Source organism: Kryptolebias marmoratus, linkage group LG24 (genome assembly GCF_001649575.2).
Source record: "Kryptolebias marmoratus isolate JLee-2015 linkage group LG24, ASM164957v2, whole genome shotgun sequence".
Classification (NCBI taxonomy): Eukaryota; Metazoa; Chordata; class Actinopteri; order Cyprinodontiformes; family Rivulidae; genus Kryptolebias; species Kryptolebias marmoratus.
The window spans coordinates 12,706,384-12,725,713 of NC_051453.1; the positions used below are offsets into that span (position 1 = coordinate 12,706,384).

A 19,330-nucleotide genomic window follows, 5' to 3' on the forward strand; every position below is an offset into this window, starting at 1 on the left:
AGGATGACAGGACAGCTCTTTAAGACTTATAGGTAACAGTCAGGGTTAAGTGTTGGCCTTGCAAGCAAAAGTTTAACCTATTTTATAGAGTTTGTCTAAAATAAAAACATTCAGCTGCAGCCATGTCTCCAGTCTGCATTGTTACATTCACCCCTCAGCTGAAAGGTGGATCTGGCTTTATTTTATTTTATTTTTTTTAATTCATTGACTCTTCCCCTTTCAGCTTTCATCTTCTAGGTTTAAGTGGAGTCCACAGTAGCAGCAGGGGTTCATGGGAAAGAAATCACACACAGAGAACATTGTTCTGAGAAGGAGGTGTTGCTTTAGTTTTGTCAATGTAAGGCCTCCACAGCCTCATACAGACTTGGATCAAATGGCATCATGAAATCAGTATTTGGAATATTTTAATGCACTTTAAAAATATTTTATTATTATTATAACCAAGGTTAAAGAATAATTTGGTTTATCAAAACAAAAAGATCTTTAAAAAGTTAGGTGTTTTCACAACTTTCGGTGTCATATTGTCATGATTACAGTTTGCAGCATCTGTTAGACAAAGTTCGGTGATGTGGATTTCTAAATTAAAAGGTAATTTTGACCTCTGAAACCTCAATCAGAAAATAAGCACTAAGTTGATGTCACAGAACATAAGAATAAATAATAAGGGAGTCACACATTTTTTATAGATGTTTCTTCAGATTCTGTGTAATTGGAAAATGTCAGAGGTCAAATTGTTTAATTAATTAAAACTGTTTGTCAAAAAAAAAATCACCAGAAATGCAATATATAATAATAAAAAAACATTTGAACACAAAATGTAACATTAGGACTTTCCAAATGAACATCTATGGTAAGTCTCATTGAATGTTTGTTTTAAAATGTGGTTAACATGGTACAATGATTGACAGATGAATGGTTTTATTCAGATGCTAAGGCTTGAAACAAATTTTGTAAAACCAAAAAGACTAAAGCCTAAAATAACATTAAAATGAAACAAAGGGTAGTACAACATGATCAATTTCCTGAACACACTGGCTATAAAACATTTTTTTTAAAACATTTTCCATTTTTATTGGTGGAAATAAAAAAGCAAGATTACCTAAAATATTGAGAAAATGTGTTAGCCTCTGTTCTTTAGGTATTCACATTAACATATTGTATGTTTTACTTTTAAGTTGATTTAAGTTGATTTTGCTGACACTGTCTTTCGGCAGGAATAGTCTTAAACAGGTTTATTCATCTCTGACACATGGACAGAACATGTTGCTTTTATAAATGTAAAAAATAAACAACATTGAGTTAGCTTTGCAAAATATTAATAATGGCTAAGTCATGTGTTTAGAAATTGAGCTTGTCAAATTTAGATCATATTTAGCTCATAATTTTGCCAAAACACACAGTCCTGTTAAATGGTTGGAAAATTCCATGTTTTATTTTCCCCCCAAACTTTAACTTTGCAGCTAGGGCACATTAAATACACTGAAGTCACCCTGTCTCACCGCAGTGGCCAACTCCCTTCTTTGTCACAGTCTTTTAGGCAATAAAAGCCTTTTGAACATAATCAGCCCTGCCTCCACCTGCTCCACGTCCCACCCCAGTGCTACCTCACAACCTCCAGGAAACAGATAATGCTTTAATAGGCACTTAATTAGTTAATTGACCCCAGCATCTTAGGGGATTGGGGTAACAGAGTGACCGTGGGGTTGGGGGCGCAGGTGAGTGTGGAGAGGATTGGCCCAAGGTGCTTCCTGTGTCACATCACCAGCAGATCGGTTCCCATCAGCCCCTTTGAAGCAGGACACAAACGCTGGAAACACTTTCATCGAGCCGATGTGTCATCACAGCCTGGTCCCATGTATATGCATGGGACTGTGTGAAAATATACAAAGTCTAATTTGGCCGGGACAGGCCAACCTCAGGATAATGAATCACATGTGATGTGCATCTGATATGCAGCCTGAGTCATCACCACATGTTTCAACAGGATTACTTCCAGTTCTGGAGCCGAGCGGTAATTTTTTTTTTTTTTTTTTTTTTTTTTTCAAAGAGAAAACCCAACAACTTCTCTCGTCAAAAGAAGTCAACAAAGTTTTGCTAGCATAGTGAGCAAAAACCAAAAAGTAAAAAAAAAAAAAAAAATCCTGCACCAAAATGCTCGTCTGGTAAGCAGACCAAAGTGTTTCTCACATGTAAAATTGTGGGAGTGCAGATGCTAAATGAGAGGCGTGCTGAGGTCAAGCACAGAAGAGGAAGTATGCTGGCCTTTAGATAAAAGCTTACAGGTGGAGCCAAATACAATGCTACACATGTAAGCAAGCTGTGGCGCTTGTTTGTTCTGGTGTCTGTTTGTATGTCCAAAATGCAGCTCTCAACTGCATAATGCGTTTGCTCATTCAAAGCATTGCCTGTGCTCTCCTTCAGCCTGCAAAAACACAAAAATCAGTGTGAAGATGTGAAGCCAAACCTGCCACACACTCTCATCCTTCCTCATATGCGCTTACTCTTTCTCATTTGTGTCTTCAATTTACAGCTACATCTTGATCTGCTTTCACTTTGTGCATTTTTTTTTTCCTTTTGCAGGGGAATGATGGGAGATCTGATCTGTGTGTGGGTTCCAGCATTTGCCCCTGTATGTTTCTGGCTGTGTGCATCAGAGAGGGAAGCCCAGCAGGCAGTGTTGTTGTAGGTGAGGGTGAGGAGCCCCCTGATGGGCAGCTGTGGCAGAGAGGCCAGCTTTGATCAAAGACCCAAAGAGAGGAGGAGGAGGGAGGGGGCGAGAGCAGCATGGTATCCAGAGGAGAGGCAGGAGGTAAAGCAAGTGCTGCAGAATCAGGTAGAGATATGTCCTAAAAAATAAGGATGAACCACCTGCTCTGGTACACTTCTCTGTCAGTGTTTGAATATTTATAACATTTATCTGAAAAAGTTATTTCCTTCTCAGCTAATTTCCTTGACAGGATTCCAAACGTGGCTGCATTGCTGCAGATGAAACATTTGAAAAAGGTTTCTCGATTCCAATTAAAATAATGTATGTATTCAATCAGCTCTGGGCAGTGAATTGATTGTGGACAGATTGAGTTACCAGAGATTCTGTGGGAAGTCTCCACCTAACCCGAGGGCATGTGTGCAAAGAGCTGTGTGGCCAGAAAATATATTCAGACAAAATTCATGTGGCTCAGGTCATCCAGGCTGCACATTTGCCCTGAGCTAAATGGGTTTAATTGAGGCCCTCAGTTATAAATGAGACACTGTTGTTGCAACCTCTAGCTTTTTTTTTTTAATTCTTGGCATTATGATCATTTTCAGCTGTAGTTTTAGTTTGCAATGTTTTGCCATGTTTTTGCTGAAACATACAGCATATATTTTACATCGAAAACCTCCTTGGAAACAGATGGACACAGTGTCCATCATGGCGTCAACGTGAACATCTGATCGTGATAAGCATTGGTCCGTGCACACTGAGGTACTGTACATGGAGCAAAGTCTTCAAAAGAGCTCGGGAGCTGAAAAATTCTATTTGGAAATGAAATAAACTTCTAAAAAATGGTCTTTGAACAACGAGGCGCCCGCCGTCTGCAGGTTCACCAGCTTCTTCTGCCAAGCCCAGCTGCAAACATCCCTTCACGCGCTCCGACTGAAAATTCAATTAGACAAAATAAATGAATGGAGGCCAGCGGCCCACTTCAGCGGCCCTGCAGCTGCAGAGTCCTCTGTCTCAGTCTGGTGGATGTAGAACACAGAAATATGACCGACGGTAGAACTACAGCGCTGTTTCTGTCTTATTGCTAACATAAATCATTTCATTGTTTCTTTCTTTCTTTTTTGGGGGGTGGGGGTGGGGGTGAGGGTGTAATAATAATAATAATAATAATAATAATAATAATAATAATAATAATAATAATAATAATAATAATAATGTGCATTTGATTCAAATATATTGTTTTATAGTATTTTATGAAGACGTATTAATGATTTATTTTTAATAATAATAATAATAATAATAATAATCCCTACATTAGAGGTAGTAGGACAGTCCTACCTCTGTCAGATTTTAGATAAATATGATCTGCTTTCGTTAGGAAAAGAAATAGTAAAAGTGGGACTGAAGTTGGGACTGATGAGTGTGAGTGTGTGTGTGGTGGGGGCAATTAAAAGCAGCCTGAATCGGCTGTAATTTAACTCACTTATAGTCCCCGTGTTATTAATGCATCACACCGGGTCAGCGCGCGCACTGAGACACATTATCTCAGACAGGCGTGTCCACTGAACTGAATCACGTTGTTCAGTGAAAATGACACTGATTCACCCAGGGTTTTACCCAGAAACAGAAGAACGAAAGTGGGACTTGGCAGGATTAATATTAAAGGTCCAAATTTGATCCAAACAAATGTAAATAAATCAGTTTGCTTTGATAGGACCAGACCAAGTTTATTGAACGCCCACCTTCGGCTTGTGCAGCCCGGGCTATGAGACGGGAATTTGCTTCCGTTCTAATTATAGCCGTGCTGATCTCCGCGCAGAGGAAGAATGGGGTTTGTTGGGCCACAATCCGGAGCTCCTCTGCATGCAGTGGGATCCGCGGGCCCCAGTTTCATGTGGCTTTTCTAACGTGAAGCCATATGCGCTGCTTGCTCTGCGTGCTGCATGTGCGCTTTCCGCAGGGGGGGGGGGGGGGCACCAAAAAAAAAAAANAAAGAAAAACAACGATTAGACGCGAGTGTGTGTGTGCAAACAAACGAATCAAAGGCCCGTTGTGTCTGTGGGAAGATGACTGAGGGGGGGCTGGTGGGGGCCCTCGCCCAGCGGTCTGGTTTGTCTTTCTCTCCGGGCTGACCTCGTGTTTGAGCCCTGCAGAGGCCGCGGCTCACAGATGGGCTGCAGTCTGTCCTCCGGGCGTTTATTATTCTCAGTTCGTTTGATTTCGAAATCAATTTCCCATTCCTCGCGCCCACAAACCTGAAACGTCATCCTTTTGTCTCGCCGCCCGTCCTGCAAGAACTTTTTCCTGCAAAATAGGAGTTTTCCCCCTCAGACGCACGGAGGATGTGGTTGCGCTCCATCAAATATAATGACAGGATCAAGTAACTGTGATGCTTTCAGGGTCACCTTATCCAAAAACAATATGACGCATGCACGGTGATTTACTGAAGCTGCTGGCTGAGCAGTCAGAAAAAAAAGGAACAATAACAGATGTTTTATTTTTACATTTCAGGACAACAGCATTTAATAAAGCTTCAAAGTATTCTCAGCTTCTTTTTGTCCTGAGATTTGTGGGACTCCTAAAAGCATTTTCAGTAGCAGCAAGAGCAGCTCAAACCTGTTAGCTCTGATTTGAAGTTATTTTATGGAGACAAACACTGCGTTTTTCACCCCTCAAAGTTGCACTTCTCTCTCTTTCTCTCTCTCTCTCTCTCTCTCTCTCTTTCTCTCTCTCTCTCTCTCTCTCTCTCTCTCTCTCTCTCCAGTGGTGTGAAAACTAAGCGCATCTTGTGTGGGCCCGCAGCGGTGAAAACCTCACGACACCAAACTATCCGAGCCTCAGCCACGCTCTCAGTCCCTCCCAACCTCCCAAGCAGCAGCAGCAGCGCACAGAAGAGTCCAGAGCTCCAGAAAATACTAGCCTGAATACAAAAACGAGGGGCCCCAACAAAAGGCGGTGGAGCAGTGGGGGCCCCGGGCCGTGTTTGCAACTCTCTCCGCTTGATGTTTGAGATGAGGCGGTGCTGCTGCTGATGGTGCTGGTGCTGGTGCTGGTGCTGGTGGTGGGGGTGGTGTGGGTGGGGGTCTCTCCTCCTGCATTAGGTTGTAATAGGTTCGGGATGACCTAAACGATTTGTTGACCGGGACAATAAATGTGTTGTGTGTTTCTTGGCATGCTGAGGGGAGGATTACAAGTTGTCACACAAAGGAATGCAAATTGCAAGCCAAACTCTCCAAGAGGCCTGTGGAGTAGCCGGCTATTTAGCGCATTTGCGCGGATCTCCGCTTCTCTCGGGCGCTATTTTATGTTTCTCTATTAGTCCTAATAACTGTGAAGGGCCTGAGAGTAGCCACTGTATTCATCTCAAATCAATGGCTTTCCCGCTGCAGGCCCTATAGACCTCCGCATTTGCATTCCATCCTGTGAGATGACCAGCAGGACAATTGGTGTTAAGTCTCTTTCAGGTGGCCAAATGGAAAATCTTGAATCCTAAATGACCACACCGCCCCTCCCTCTTCGGTCCTGTCCCTAAAATCCTCTTTAAGTGATTTTTTTTTTTTTTCACATTTAGTCTGGTATCCCAAAGTATGTTATGAACGCCTATACAAACACTTTTGTTTTAAAACTGAAACTTTTAATTTGACAAAAAAAAAACAAACAACAAAACATGACATATAATCCAAGTCAAGTAACAGAAGTCAATGAAGTCCCATTTGAGCGCACAGGCCGTATTTATTTATTTATTTATAATGAAGACGCTCTAACTTTTCTCAATGCAGGTGGTTTCATCTGCAGCAAAAGAGATGACAAATAGCCTCTTCCTAAACTGTAATAATAATAATAATAAAAATGAAAACCGTTTCTGTTATGGTATGGCACAGGGCTGCGTGAGCTGTATCAGGAAGCCTACAGGTGAGATCAGTATGTGTTGTTCAAAGCTGAAGCAACTTAAACAAAACAAAACTGTGTGGGGTGGTCATCTTTTGACTTAGAAAAAAAAGTAGCAACCAATTTTAAAATTTAAATAACCCTCGTTAATTTAGATATTTTTCTATTCCCTTTCTTTAGCAGGCAAAATCAGTGAAAATACAAGTGGAAAATCATATCTGGATAGATATTATTATAGTTTCTTTTCACAAAATAAAAAAAGTGCATCATCATCATATTCACACGCATCAATTATTCAGTTCAAGTTGATTTAAACCAGGATTGTTGTTACATATTAATATTTCCTTTGTACAGCTAGGTCTTTTAGCCAATAGCTTTTTAGTAGGACGAGTCTCTGACATGATCTGTTTGCTTGTGTTGGGTTTTATTAGGGCATTTATTTATTTTTTTTGTTTCCTTTTTTTAGGTTTTCTGGTTTGTATCTGTTGGTCTTGCTTTCTGCTTTCCCACCACACCAGGTCCAAGTTTGTCAATCATCACAACTTTGTATTTTTTTCCTTCTCACTATAATTTTAGCACAGTTTTCTTTGTCTCTTGCCAGATCTTTAAAGTTTCTATGTTTATTTTCTCAGTTTTTATTCTTATTTGCCAGTTCTTGTTTTGGTAATTCTGTTTCTGCAGCTCTCTTGGTTTTGTAGTATCTTGAAGATGTTTCTGGTGCACATTTGCCTCCTTTAGTCCTGCATTTGAGTCTTTCACCTCTGAACCATGGATTGTGACAGACTCTGCAATCCAATCAATACTGTTTCAGGGATTTGAGTCGAAACTGCTTCATAGGTTGATCTCCTGATTTCTATAGTAAGCTTTGATGGCTCATAACTGTGATTGCAAGAGGCAGACTTTTTTCTGAAAAGAGGATTGTTTTAATTTAAAATCACTCTAGAAAATGCACAAACACACACTCATGTCTGTCTCTAATTGCCCAAGGGGACACTTGATTGTCACAATGTATTTCCTAGCCCACTAAGCTCTCAAGAGAAAAAAGCGTAACACAACACAACATCCTTAGCCCTGAAACTCAGTTTTAAGCTTTGAAAACCCATTTGGACCCATGAGGGCAGCAATTTAATCTTTAAAGATAAAGGTTTTGGTTCCCATCACACACATCAGTGTCCAACATTTTACAGAAACAATCCTCCTCACAGTTCATTTCCAATGTTAGCGTGTTATTCATGTCTAGGTCCACCCATGTGCCCAAAATGATCATACTTTGAAACTCCTTTTCTCCTCCACTTCTTTAAACTACACAGCAGCGATAGTTTAATTAAAGCACAACATTATCTTAAGGCAGCTGTACTCCTTGCAGTGAGGAGTGTCTTGTTTTGAGTGCTGTGTTAGGCAAGAAAGAGAGCAAACGTCTGCTTACACTCCTTTAGCCTCCGTGGCCTATACTTTCCCAAGGTTTCCACTAATATAATGAGTGTAAAACCTTTTGCCACATGAGAGAGATGTTTTACAGCCCACAGGCTTTCAAAAATTCACCATAATACTATTCTCTGTAACATTGTTCATTTTGTAAAAAAATAAATAAATTGTGAAATGTAATGAATCAGCACCTCAAGACAATATATATGTGTTATACTTTTGAGTTTATATTGTCAGGACAAAAAGAGCACATATATTTGTCCTTAAGATAACAAATTGTGTTGTTGTTTCTGGAGAAAAAACAAGCACAAAATAAAATAAACAGAGTGGACGGACAAAAGAGGTTAAAAAGCTGCCGCAGGAAGAAAACTGAGCCGCCTCTGTTGGTCACATACGCTTTTCTTTCACTGGTTATTAGTGTGTGTTCCTTTATCTAACCTGTTTTTAATGGGTACGGGTTGTTGAATGCTGATGTGTCGGCCAGGTGAGGTCCGGTCGGCCACATCATATCTGAGGCCAGCGGAGAGGGCGGGCTGTTTAAACAATTTGTATTTTTGTTCATCAACACGATCATAACCCCTGAAGAACAAAGGAAATGAATATCCATTTCCAAGGAAAAGGGTGAGTGCCCCTCTCCATGCCCCCCCTCCCCCCTCTCACCCCTCTGTCTTCTGTACTTGTTGCCCTGGTAACCCCATGGGCAGAATGCAGATCAGCGGGGACCAACGAAGCAGCGGCCCCTTGTCTCCCTTCAGAATTCGCCCTGATGATGACTAACACTTTTGTTCATGGAGAGGGCAGGTGGGAGTTACAATACGCTTCAAATCGTCGTCCACCCGAGATCTCCTTTCCTCTGTGACCCCCCCACGCCCCACTTCTCATTTTCTATCTTTCCCTTTCTTTCTTTTACTCGCCTTTTTTTTCTTTCTTATTTTCTCCACTTTGTTTCATTTCCTCCCTTCATTTCTTGTCCATTCCCGGTGACAGCGAATCGCACAAAGCTCGCTCGCAGCAGATGCAGCGGTGGTTTGCGAGAGGTCAGTGTTATCTAAACAGACCCATTGGGCTATTTACTATAGTACCCTCCATCAGGCAGGAAGCCCTGAGGAATCAGCCCATCACTTCAATCAGCCACAACAGCATACAATGAATTTATAATAGCTGGATCTGGGGTGAGGAACGAAATCAGGCGAGAGAGGGAGAGAAAGGTTGCAGATGAGAAGATGGAGAGCAGGAGAGGGTAGAGCAAAGAGCCAGAGGAAGATGGAGTTTTAGCCTGTGTCAATGACCGCTGTGTGGGGGAGTGTGTTGTTTGTTTGTGGTCTGAAACAAACAATTGATTGTTGAGTAGAGAGGAGATGAACTGTGACTCTGTTTGACAGAAAAGCGTACAGTATACACGTGTGTGAAGTTACAGCCATTCATGCTTGTCTGTGTGTGTATCTTTTCAGTGTGTTATGCGTGCACTCAGTTCACATGCATTCATGTGCATGCTCAGATTTGTGCACTTAAGAGTAATTATTGGCCTGCAAGCATAGAGAAGCAGTAATCTTATCTCTGTTCAGAGGGTAAGTACATGTGACAGTAGATACATATACAAACTCTTGATCTGTATCTTGATAGATTATCAGATAATGACTTTTTAGGCAGATATGGACTATTGCTTCAGTGTGCATGTTGTCTCAGACAATATTGGCTATGAGTCATGGTCCAAAAGTTGACTGCAGTCCAGTTTTTCAGCTTGGATTTACCGACTACCCCTTCCTCCCACCCCACCCCACCCCACTCCTAGCACATCCCCTGACCTTTGAGCGCATTAACTGGTGCAGTCAGACTCATCTTTCAGTCTTCCCTTATCAGCTGGAACCAAACATTAAAAGAGGGTGGGTGATGTAGTCGCTCATAAAGATGGAGAAATATGGGCACAGAAGGCAGGGAGCGGAATAGATAATGACAGTGAAAGAGGAAGGCCCAACTAAAGCCACAATAACTTTAGTTTAAAACAAGGAACGATACATATAGAAGGAGAGGAGTGGAGAAAAGGGGGGGAAATAGGATCAGATAGTAAAACAGAACTAATGACAAATGACTGCCCAGTCTCCACAAGTTTGATCTTTAAAACAAGTTGGGCGGAGTCAGCTGTAAGCAAACAGGCTGTTTTACGAGTACCATTCCGCAATTGCCTGTTACCTTGACTGTCAGGGTTTTAGGAGCGGGCTGGCCTTGGAGTTTCCTGGATACACCTGGAGGAGAGTGATAAAGGGAGCATCATGTGTTGGTGACATGGTGGGAAGGACCTCCTATCTATGTGGCCGCAGTCTGCACCCAAACCTCCATCTGTCCCTCTGTCTGGCGCCTGGACACACACCCTGTTTGTCTGTCTGTCTGCCTTGATGTCTGTACATCTGTCTGAATCAGATTAACCAGCTAAACCTGAATGCATGTTTCTTGGCCTCTACACACACACACACCCACGCACACACGCACACGTACACACACACAGACAGTTAAAGATTTTAGGTGGTTAGCTGACAGTGATGGGTAGGAAAATATTTGATGTCCCCATCCTTCCCCATTTAGCATTCCAACCCCATGCTGTGACCTTAAAGACTGCGTGTGCACGCATGCATGCCTTGTGCACATCTGTGTGTGCTTGCCCGCTTAGCTTTTAGCCTCAGTTAGCCCATCAGACCCCCCACATAACCCTTTTCAAGCACACACACACACACAAAACACACAGCAACCTATTAGCAGGACTTATCAGAGCCCATTTGACCTCCACCTTCTCCCTGACCTCCAGCTCCATCCCTCGGGGAGAGCCGGTCAGCGAGGTGAAAGTGTGTGAGTGTACGTGAGAGGATGGAGGGCCGCTCCGCCTTCAGAGTGTGAGCAAACACTGATGGTCAAACACACCTCCTCGCCCCCGTGTATTCTCACTTCCACTGCCATCTCCCTGTTTCCCTTTTCTACCACATGTTATTCATCAGGTCATGTCACTTTTTCTGCCTCTGTGATAAAGCCTAAAAAACAAAGAATAATACAATACAAATATAGTTTTACTGCAAGGTTATGTAAAGCATGTCAATGCATGTCCTTAAATTACAGTGTATCCACCTATATTTTGCTGTCAAATGACGGTACTTGAGAAACTTGGCAACTAAAAGTGTGTTATAATAGTCTAACATGATCATAGAGCTGCAAAATGTTGAGTTCTGATATTAAATGTGATTCTGGTACTATCTCAATTAAAATAAACATGAAATAATTCAGTAATTGCTGTGTTTTGCCAAGTTACTCTCATAGGATACATCAGTCTGTCTGCAGACAGACCAAAATTACATTACCCTCACTCGTTTCCATCAAATCTACGCCCATATTTGCCATCCAAAACTGCAATTTGCAAATGCCTAACTCGTCCATTTCATGAGTTTGATGTATATCTGGAAAATACAAGCACATTGCTCAAGTTTTTGTTGTTTAAACCTTGAACAGAAAGCATTTATTCCAATCCTTCACCCTTAAACTGATTTCTTTTTCAATGGTCTGACATTTGAGGTGTTCATTTGTGCCAAGTTTTTAGTTGTCAAGCTTCACAGTTCTGATCTGTTACTGCAAAGAATTGGGCCTAAGTTACAGCGCTCTCACTCCTTTCTTTTTTTCCACACTCCTCAAGCGTTTTCTGTCCAAAAGGGAACAAAAAGAGTTCTTAATCAGGGGACCTTTCCCCCGTCGGTTCTTCCTGGGTCAACTGATGGCTCATGTTGCTTTGTAGCAGGTAAACAACGTAAAACATATGTTTACAGAAAGAAGAATTAATCACACTGTGCATCTTTAGATAAAGTCATTTTTGTTTTTTGTACCCTTTCTAAAACTCTATCTCAGAGGGCTTTCATGTAGCTGTAATTACCATATTTCATTAGTGTGTGGAGTGTCACCGCTGGAGCATCAAAGCGGTTGGCTCTCCGTATATGTGCGGTAACCGCTGCCAGGGAAGTACACAACTATCTGTCCCCCCCCCAGAATAAATTCGCCCTCGCCTGTTTTTGAGTGCACTCTCTCCCTCAAGCTGCTGTCGATATCAAAGAGAACCCATTCCGCATGTGAAGTGCCCCTTGTGCAGAATAATAAAGCAGTGCATCATGGCAAAAAACTGTGAAACACAACACTCTCGCCATCATCCTTCAGTGCACACACAAGGACACACATCAATACACACAGACACATGGGAACACAAGGTATTCCTTTCTCCTTTGTACCTTCTTTACCTTCCTTGGTACACATTCTGCCTCAGCACTTAAAACCATACCATTTTGTCTTATAGTGTGTTGTAAAACAGGGGTTAGACTTTATAGTGCAACACCTCTCTGTACAATTCGGTTTACAAACAAATCAAAGCAATTTTTATCTTCTAAAGTATGCAGATTTTAGTGATTTGAGGAAAAAATGCAATTAAATATTAAGTATTTCAACAAATTCAACAAACTCAGGTGCGATATGGTTTGTTTTCTTTACTCAAAGATATACTGTAGTGGGAACTACATTTTTATTTATGTCATTCAAAGTTTGTCAAAGCAGCAATGTGGTGCAAACATGTAGCTCCTAAATTGAACATGGTAAAATTAGCAGAGAAATTAGTTAAATACTCATAGCTCATTTAGAATAAAGCATAAAAAAGACTTTTGTTGTGTGCTAAGGCTTTAATATTGTTATTGTATTATTGTAAATAAGTTATACTGTAGGTGGTTTTGATTTATGTAGGAAATGAATAATACATATTATGATAAATAATGTAAATAAAAATACATGAAATAAAATATATTATTAAACATAAAAGAAAATGAGTAAATTCATTTAAATTTAAAAAATCTAATTTGGATAATGCATTTATTTTTTAAATAAAAGTTTGGTTTATATATTATTACCAGATCTTACCCAGCTCTTAAAAACGTGATCTGTGTTAGGGTCCTGCAAGGCCACAGGGATCATTTCTGCTTTTTAAAGTCGCAAATCTTCAAGCAGACTTGGACAATAAGAAAGAAAAAAATGACTAAACCAGCACAAACACAGAGGAGCTGCTAGTTTGCAGAGCCCTCCAAACCTCAGCGCTTCGCCACCGTTATCAGAGGGATTATCTAAAAGGAGAGGAGCAATCTACCCTGGGGCTAAACACACTTTTGTTTTCCCAAAGCTTTATGGCTGCCCTTGGCTAAGCAGAGTATCAAAGCTCCCCTCTCATCATGCCGCTCAGGACATATGCAGGGCTGGACAGAAACACATCCCTGAAGCACATATTTATAGAATTAGCAGTATATCGAACAGCCACAGAGAATCACAACATGTCTTTTTGATATATCACTTGTTGTCTGGACTGAGTAATAAAAAAAGTCCCTTCTGGTTGTTTTCCTGTTATCACTGTGAATGTTGCAGCTTAACAGTCAAAGCAACACACGCTTGAAATGCTCTCAACAGCTCCGTCTTTCTGCGATCAATGTTCTCCTTGGCTCCGGTGACTCTTTATCAGGTATTGATCGAAGATTAAGCTCCAGCTCTCATCCTCTACTTTGCATTGATGTGTTATCGACACTGTAAAAGGATACTGTATATGTCAGAATCTTTAGGCTTCTGTACCCAAGAACTTTAGCAAATTAAAAAATACCTCTTATCTGCACCTATTTCCTTCCTCCAGTAAGGTCTAAGGTGTCATTACTGAGCACGTTAACCTGCTCTGAGAAAACTACCTCGTTGGAGTCTTAATCCTTTTACCAGAGGTGATCTTTAACAACTTCCTTGTCCCCTTTGAGTGGGTCTAAAGCCCTATCCACTAAGGTTTCCTCAGGCCCACTAAGCTTTAACCTTGGAGCCCCCCGCTCCTCCACCTCCAGTCCAACAGGGAAGGAGGCAAGGATCAGAGGAGGGGGTCGGACAGAGCGATGTCTGAGGTGTGTGGAGAAACCAAGGACCTGCCACATTATATGCTCTAACATGACTGGCAAATCCACCACGGTTAAACAAACTTAACCTTCATTTGTGAAACGGCGCAAATCAAAGGGCAGAAACGACTTGTGCAAGTAATTACCACTGGGGGAGAGCAACAGGGTGAAGGAAGGATGGAAGAGAGGAGGGAGGGAGGCGGAGGACGAGGCCCTGGTGGTGGGAATGTGAGGGNGTGTCAGGGACAGCTATAGGCGCGAACAGGTTGAATGGAAGGAAATGGGAATCATTTAAAGTGAGGGGCATTTTTAATGAGTTTGCTTAGAAATTGATTTTCCACTGTAATCTTTTATTTATATGCGGCTGGCGGCGTGTCCCCAGCGGAGGGAGGGTCAGCCCTCAGAGCACCCTGTCAAGGCCCCACTCCCTCAAACAACACCCCAAAGCCCAGGGAAAATGGTATTCTAGCTAAGGCAAATATTGCCCTGTCTCGGCTTAAGGGTCTGTTTGCTCTTTAAAAAAAAGTTGCTCTTCTTCCATTTGTTCAGTACAACAAATGATCATGTCTTTCCTGAATAAAGTTGAACTTTAAAAAAGTAAAATCATTTGGTAATCATTTTTATTGGAAGCATATAGTGATTAAAAACAAATGTGGTTACATCTTGCCCTTTATTATAATAAAATTTAAATTGTAGCTTAATGTAAAATATTTTACATTAAAATTATTATTTTTTACTTCAAACTGTCCCAATAATAAGCTGCTGAATGACTTAGTTCAACCTGCAAGTTTTGTTTTATTTATGTAATAATCTATATATAATCTCTCATACTACATTTGAATAACTTTACACACAAAGTCAGGTTTTATATACTTAATTTTAAGATATTTTAAATTTGGTCATGCAGTTTCTTTTTTTAAGTATTAAGGAACATAATAGAAACTGAACAAAAAAGAAATGTAATAAATATTTTAATAGTTTAAATTTAAACACCTGCTGTAACATTACCCAAATTTATGCGATAAGTCAAAAAGGCAGCGTAACAGTCTCTATAAGTTTCTATAAATTTAAATGAGTAATTATGAAAAAAAAAAATTCTAACAAAAGATTATTTTTCTTGTGATAAAGGTGACCATCTGTAAACCTGTGTCAGAATAATAAATATAGTTTTAGTTTTAGTTTTATAATTTATTTAAGGCTATAATTTGACAATTATTTCTGGAATTATTGATTAAGATGTGTTTACATGAAGAGTGCAATGTGAAAATAAATGTCTCTGTTCATGTCTTTGCTCTCAGGCTGAATGTGAGGCCTTTCAAGTTTTCTGCTGCGAGTTTTAGTCGCTTTTGTACTGAAGTTTTTCTTAGACTCTACTGCCATCTAGTGTCAAAACATGTGAGTACAGCTGTACAGATCCGTCTTTATTATAACAATGAAGACTTTTTAAAGTGTGTATTTTAAATGTAATTGTGGTTTGAGGGCCACTACCTTTTTATTCCTAAATCATACTCAACATGTCTGATGATGTTACAGTAGCCAAGTTCGGCAGGTGATAGATGAGGTGATACTTATACTTGTGAAAACAGTGAGATGGCTCATTATCCTGGTTTTTGTTTTTTATTATGTTTAAGTTTAGGATTAAGAAATTATTTCTGCTTTACTTCTAAGCTGCATCTATTTGTTTCTTTTTATCAGCTAATATCTCCAAGTAAAACAAAATAAATCTCATACCATCTGTCTTGGCTATTAAAACATTAATTTAAACTGTTGTTGAGCGTGCCATCTTGATTTTCTACTTTTTAAAAATTGTTTTTCTTTAAGTTCTTACTGGTTTTATTGTGCAAGTTTATTTTGTTTATTTTAAATTCAGTTGTTTTGGGGTTTTTTTTTGGGTTTTTTTGTAGGTTTTATTGTATTTTAGTTCATCAACAATGTTTTTGTGTTTTGATTTTTATGCAGCACTTCGGTCAACAAGAGTTGTATGAAATGTTCTATAGAAATAAGCTTTGAGTGATTGATTGATTTATTGATTAACAAAAAAAGTGTACTTAAAATGTATAAAAACTGTTTTTTTCCCCTACAAATATTTCTACAAGCTCTTTAAAACTGTAAACCATAGAAGCAAAATTAAGACATTACTTTATAATATGAGATTGTTGTTGTTTCTTTTAACTTTATTATTGTGTTGATATATTATGATTTAATTTAGATTTAGTTGCATTTTGACATGCCATTGTTAGTTCCTCTTCTCTTACTGGTTACATCTTGTTTTACTTCCTGTCTGCTCCTGATTGTCTTAACTGATTTCACTGGTCTTATCAGCCCCGCTGGATTTATAATCCTTGTCTTCTTTTGTGTCTCGTTTGTCCATTTTGTTACCTACCTGTTTTTCCTCAACTTATCTTCTGAACTTGTTTTATAGAATTATCTTTCATTTGGACTCTTGTACCATTTTTGTTCCGCTGCACCTTCTGCTGCAGTGAGTTGAAATATAATCCTTGTCTTTCTTTCGTCCAGTGTTTTGGTGTTTTGGTCTTCCCTTGAACCACCATCCTTCCCAAACCTTAACTCACCCATGGCTCATGTGCAGAGAATCTAAATGTTTAAATGGGATTCTTTGTTAAACGAGACCAGCAAGTCTTAAGACCTCCATCTTTAACTGCTTTTGTGAGCAGCACATAAGATGATATCCCTTCATCCACTTTTCAGTCTGGAAGGAGACAAAACAAAAGATGCAGGTGCAGAGAAAAGATACAAACTTCATTCAGAAAACTAATACAACACTGTGTTACACATGTTGATTATAGTGGCTCCTCAGAAAAAATGATAGCCATGATTCAGCACTTTATTGCTTTGATTCAGTTTGTAAGAGACTGTGCTTCCATCTGAAGTAAAACTGTTATTAAGCTGGAGTTTTTTTTTCTCAAAATGAAGCTTAATCATGAAGGTATAGCTTCAAAGAGCAACATAAACAGGTTTTAATCCTCAAAATACTAACAAATAATTCAACGAACAACATGAATGAAAGGTCTTTTTTTATTCTTTGTCCTAACTTGAGTTAGTTTACCATCTGAAAACTTGTCTCAGTTTTAAAGATGACTTTGAAATCCTCTGTTTGGTGCACTGTCCAGGTCCACAGTTAATCTCTGATCTGTCTCAGTGAGATGTTTCAAACTCTAAAACCTGTCCTAATATCCACCAGCAGATGGCCCACTGAGATTATCTGCTACACAGGTTTCACTTAGTTCAGACTAACATTAATTTGGTTTCCTAGTTTCAGCAGCAAAATTCCCAGTGCCTTTAGGAAATCAATGAGTATTAGCTTGTTTTAAAAAAAAGAACATTTCAGCCAAAAGTAATTGTCATTTCAAAAGAAATATTCAAAGGCAATTTCTTTATTTTGTCAGCATTTGACGCTATGATGGACTTATTCCCGTTTATTTTTACATTTAACAACAAAACAAAGCAAAACAAAAAAAACAAGTCGTGTTTTTTATTAGTGTTCATTTATTATTTTTGTTTATCATCAAATAGCAAGAAAATATACTCTTTATTTCCAGAATTAATAAATATACAATTTTTCTTTATGAACAAAATGCACAATTTACAAAGTGTTGACTGAGCGCTCCAACTCATGCACAACACATTTATCACAGAGATATAACTGGTATTATTAATATGTGCTATTGTCATTATTAAAATTGCTCTTCTATACAGTAATACAGTTTCATTCGGTAGAAGACTCCAACTCTTCTAAATTCTTCACGTGTTTGCTATTTTAATACTTTCATGAGGTTTAGACGTCTCCTTCTACAGTGAATCCATTGCTTGTGTCGTTGTTTTCCCACACAGTTTGGAACCCGGTGAGTTTTTAGAGACTCTGTGTTCTGGCCAGCTGGAGCAGATCTCTCCCTGTGCTGGAGGCTGACGGCAGGTCTGTCCCCCCGCCTGAAGACATGTCCTAAACTGAAGCTTCTCTCCACCTTGATGATGGCCGTCCTCGTCTGTGTTTATCAGGTACATTCCTCCGCTCTGGTTTTCATGCAGTAGCTTCTTTTAAGTGTTTCTGCCTGTGAGATAATGCTGTGTTTGAGGTCAGGAGGTGAGCAGCGCGTGTGATAAAAGCCAGGCTAAAAGACACGGCGGTGTGAGTGCGCTGTGGGCCAGCTGGGCTGAGCTGAGGCTGTGCAGAGTGTGGGAAGGGGAACCGGGGCGACGCTCTGTGACGTAGGTCTCCATCCGCCTCTGCTGCTCTTGGTGGGTCAGCGGAGGCACCACCGTCACGTAACCGTTGATCATCCTCACATTAGGTGGGGGTGTTGTGCTGGGAGAAGGAGAAAGACAGCAAATAATTGCGTCATTATACTGTTTGATTGTGAAGCTGCTAACTTCTCAGTGCAACTTTGAGTGATATGGGAATAAATTCCACTCTTATTTCTGTACAAATACTGTATAATATAAAGTAAGATACATGTTTAATGATTTCAGTCTGATTGTCAACATCATTGAAAACATGGAACCAGGCTGGCTTCTTCCAAGAAGCCAGACGTTTTTTGTAATGCTTTAAGGTTACCTGAAGCAAAGGTTTTAGGCTTTCAAAAGGTTTTTCTAAAAAAAAAAAGGTTTTAGGCCAGATTTGTTTTACTAATTTTCTGTCCAGTACTTGACTATTTTATGTTTTTTTTTTTTTTTTATTCATTTGTTTGTATGTTTATTAAACCACACTGACCTATGAATCACTGAGGCATAAAAAAGCTCCTGGACAGGGGGGGATAAGACTTTGTTGACACAAAACAAGGAACGGATATTAAAAAAAAGGTTCATTGTTACCAGTGGCTTGTCAAAAAACTTTGAATGTGACTTTGTACATTTTGTCTTTATTAATTAAAAAAAAAGAACAGTTTGAGAAACATGCAATAGTATTTCAGCACCAATTAGTTGATTCCAAAAAAACTATGAGTTGAAAACATGGCATGCAGCAGATGATCAAGAATGATGCACCTTTCAGGATCTGGATCAGGTCTTTCTTGTATATTTTTCAATTTTTTTTTTAAGATGCGTCTTTTAGATACTGATCATCTGCTGCAGATAGTTGTTTAGGCCTGACGCTTCTTTTTTCCTCCACTTATCCATTTTTTGTAAGCAACTCGTTGCACAATATGCTGTCATGGTCAGATATAAGGACTGGACAAAAATGTGCAAAAAAGCACCAATAAACAAGCCCAAAAAATCACTATGAAAGACCTTCAGAAAGCCTAAAGAAATTATCAAGAGCACTTTAAAAACAATACAAGAAAGCCTGGTTCTTCAGGAGTATGGGGTGGATTAAAACTTTTACACTCCAAGGTAAGATTCATTTCAACTTGAATACATTTCTTTAGTTATT

The 19,330-nt window shown here is 39.6% G+C and overlaps 1 protein-coding gene across 2 annotated transcripts in view; it reads right to left on the reverse strand.

Moving 5' to 3' along the window:
• Positions 1 to 17,422: 17,422 nt before the first annotated feature.
• trabd2b (TraB domain containing 2B) overlaps positions 17,423 to 19,330 on the reverse strand; it is a 53,118-nt gene continuing 51,210 nt past the window's right edge. Inside the window, exon 7 of one of the 2 annotated variants that reach the window (XM_017406895.3) lies at positions 17,423 to 18,268. In XM_017406895.3, coding sequence (XP_017262384.1) covers positions 18,040 to 18,268 — 229 coding nt within the window. In that variant the 3' untranslated portion in view covers positions 17,423 to 18,039. The remainder of the gene's footprint in view (positions 18,269 to 19,330) is intronic. The other variant, XM_017406894.3, reaches the window with a different exon arrangement.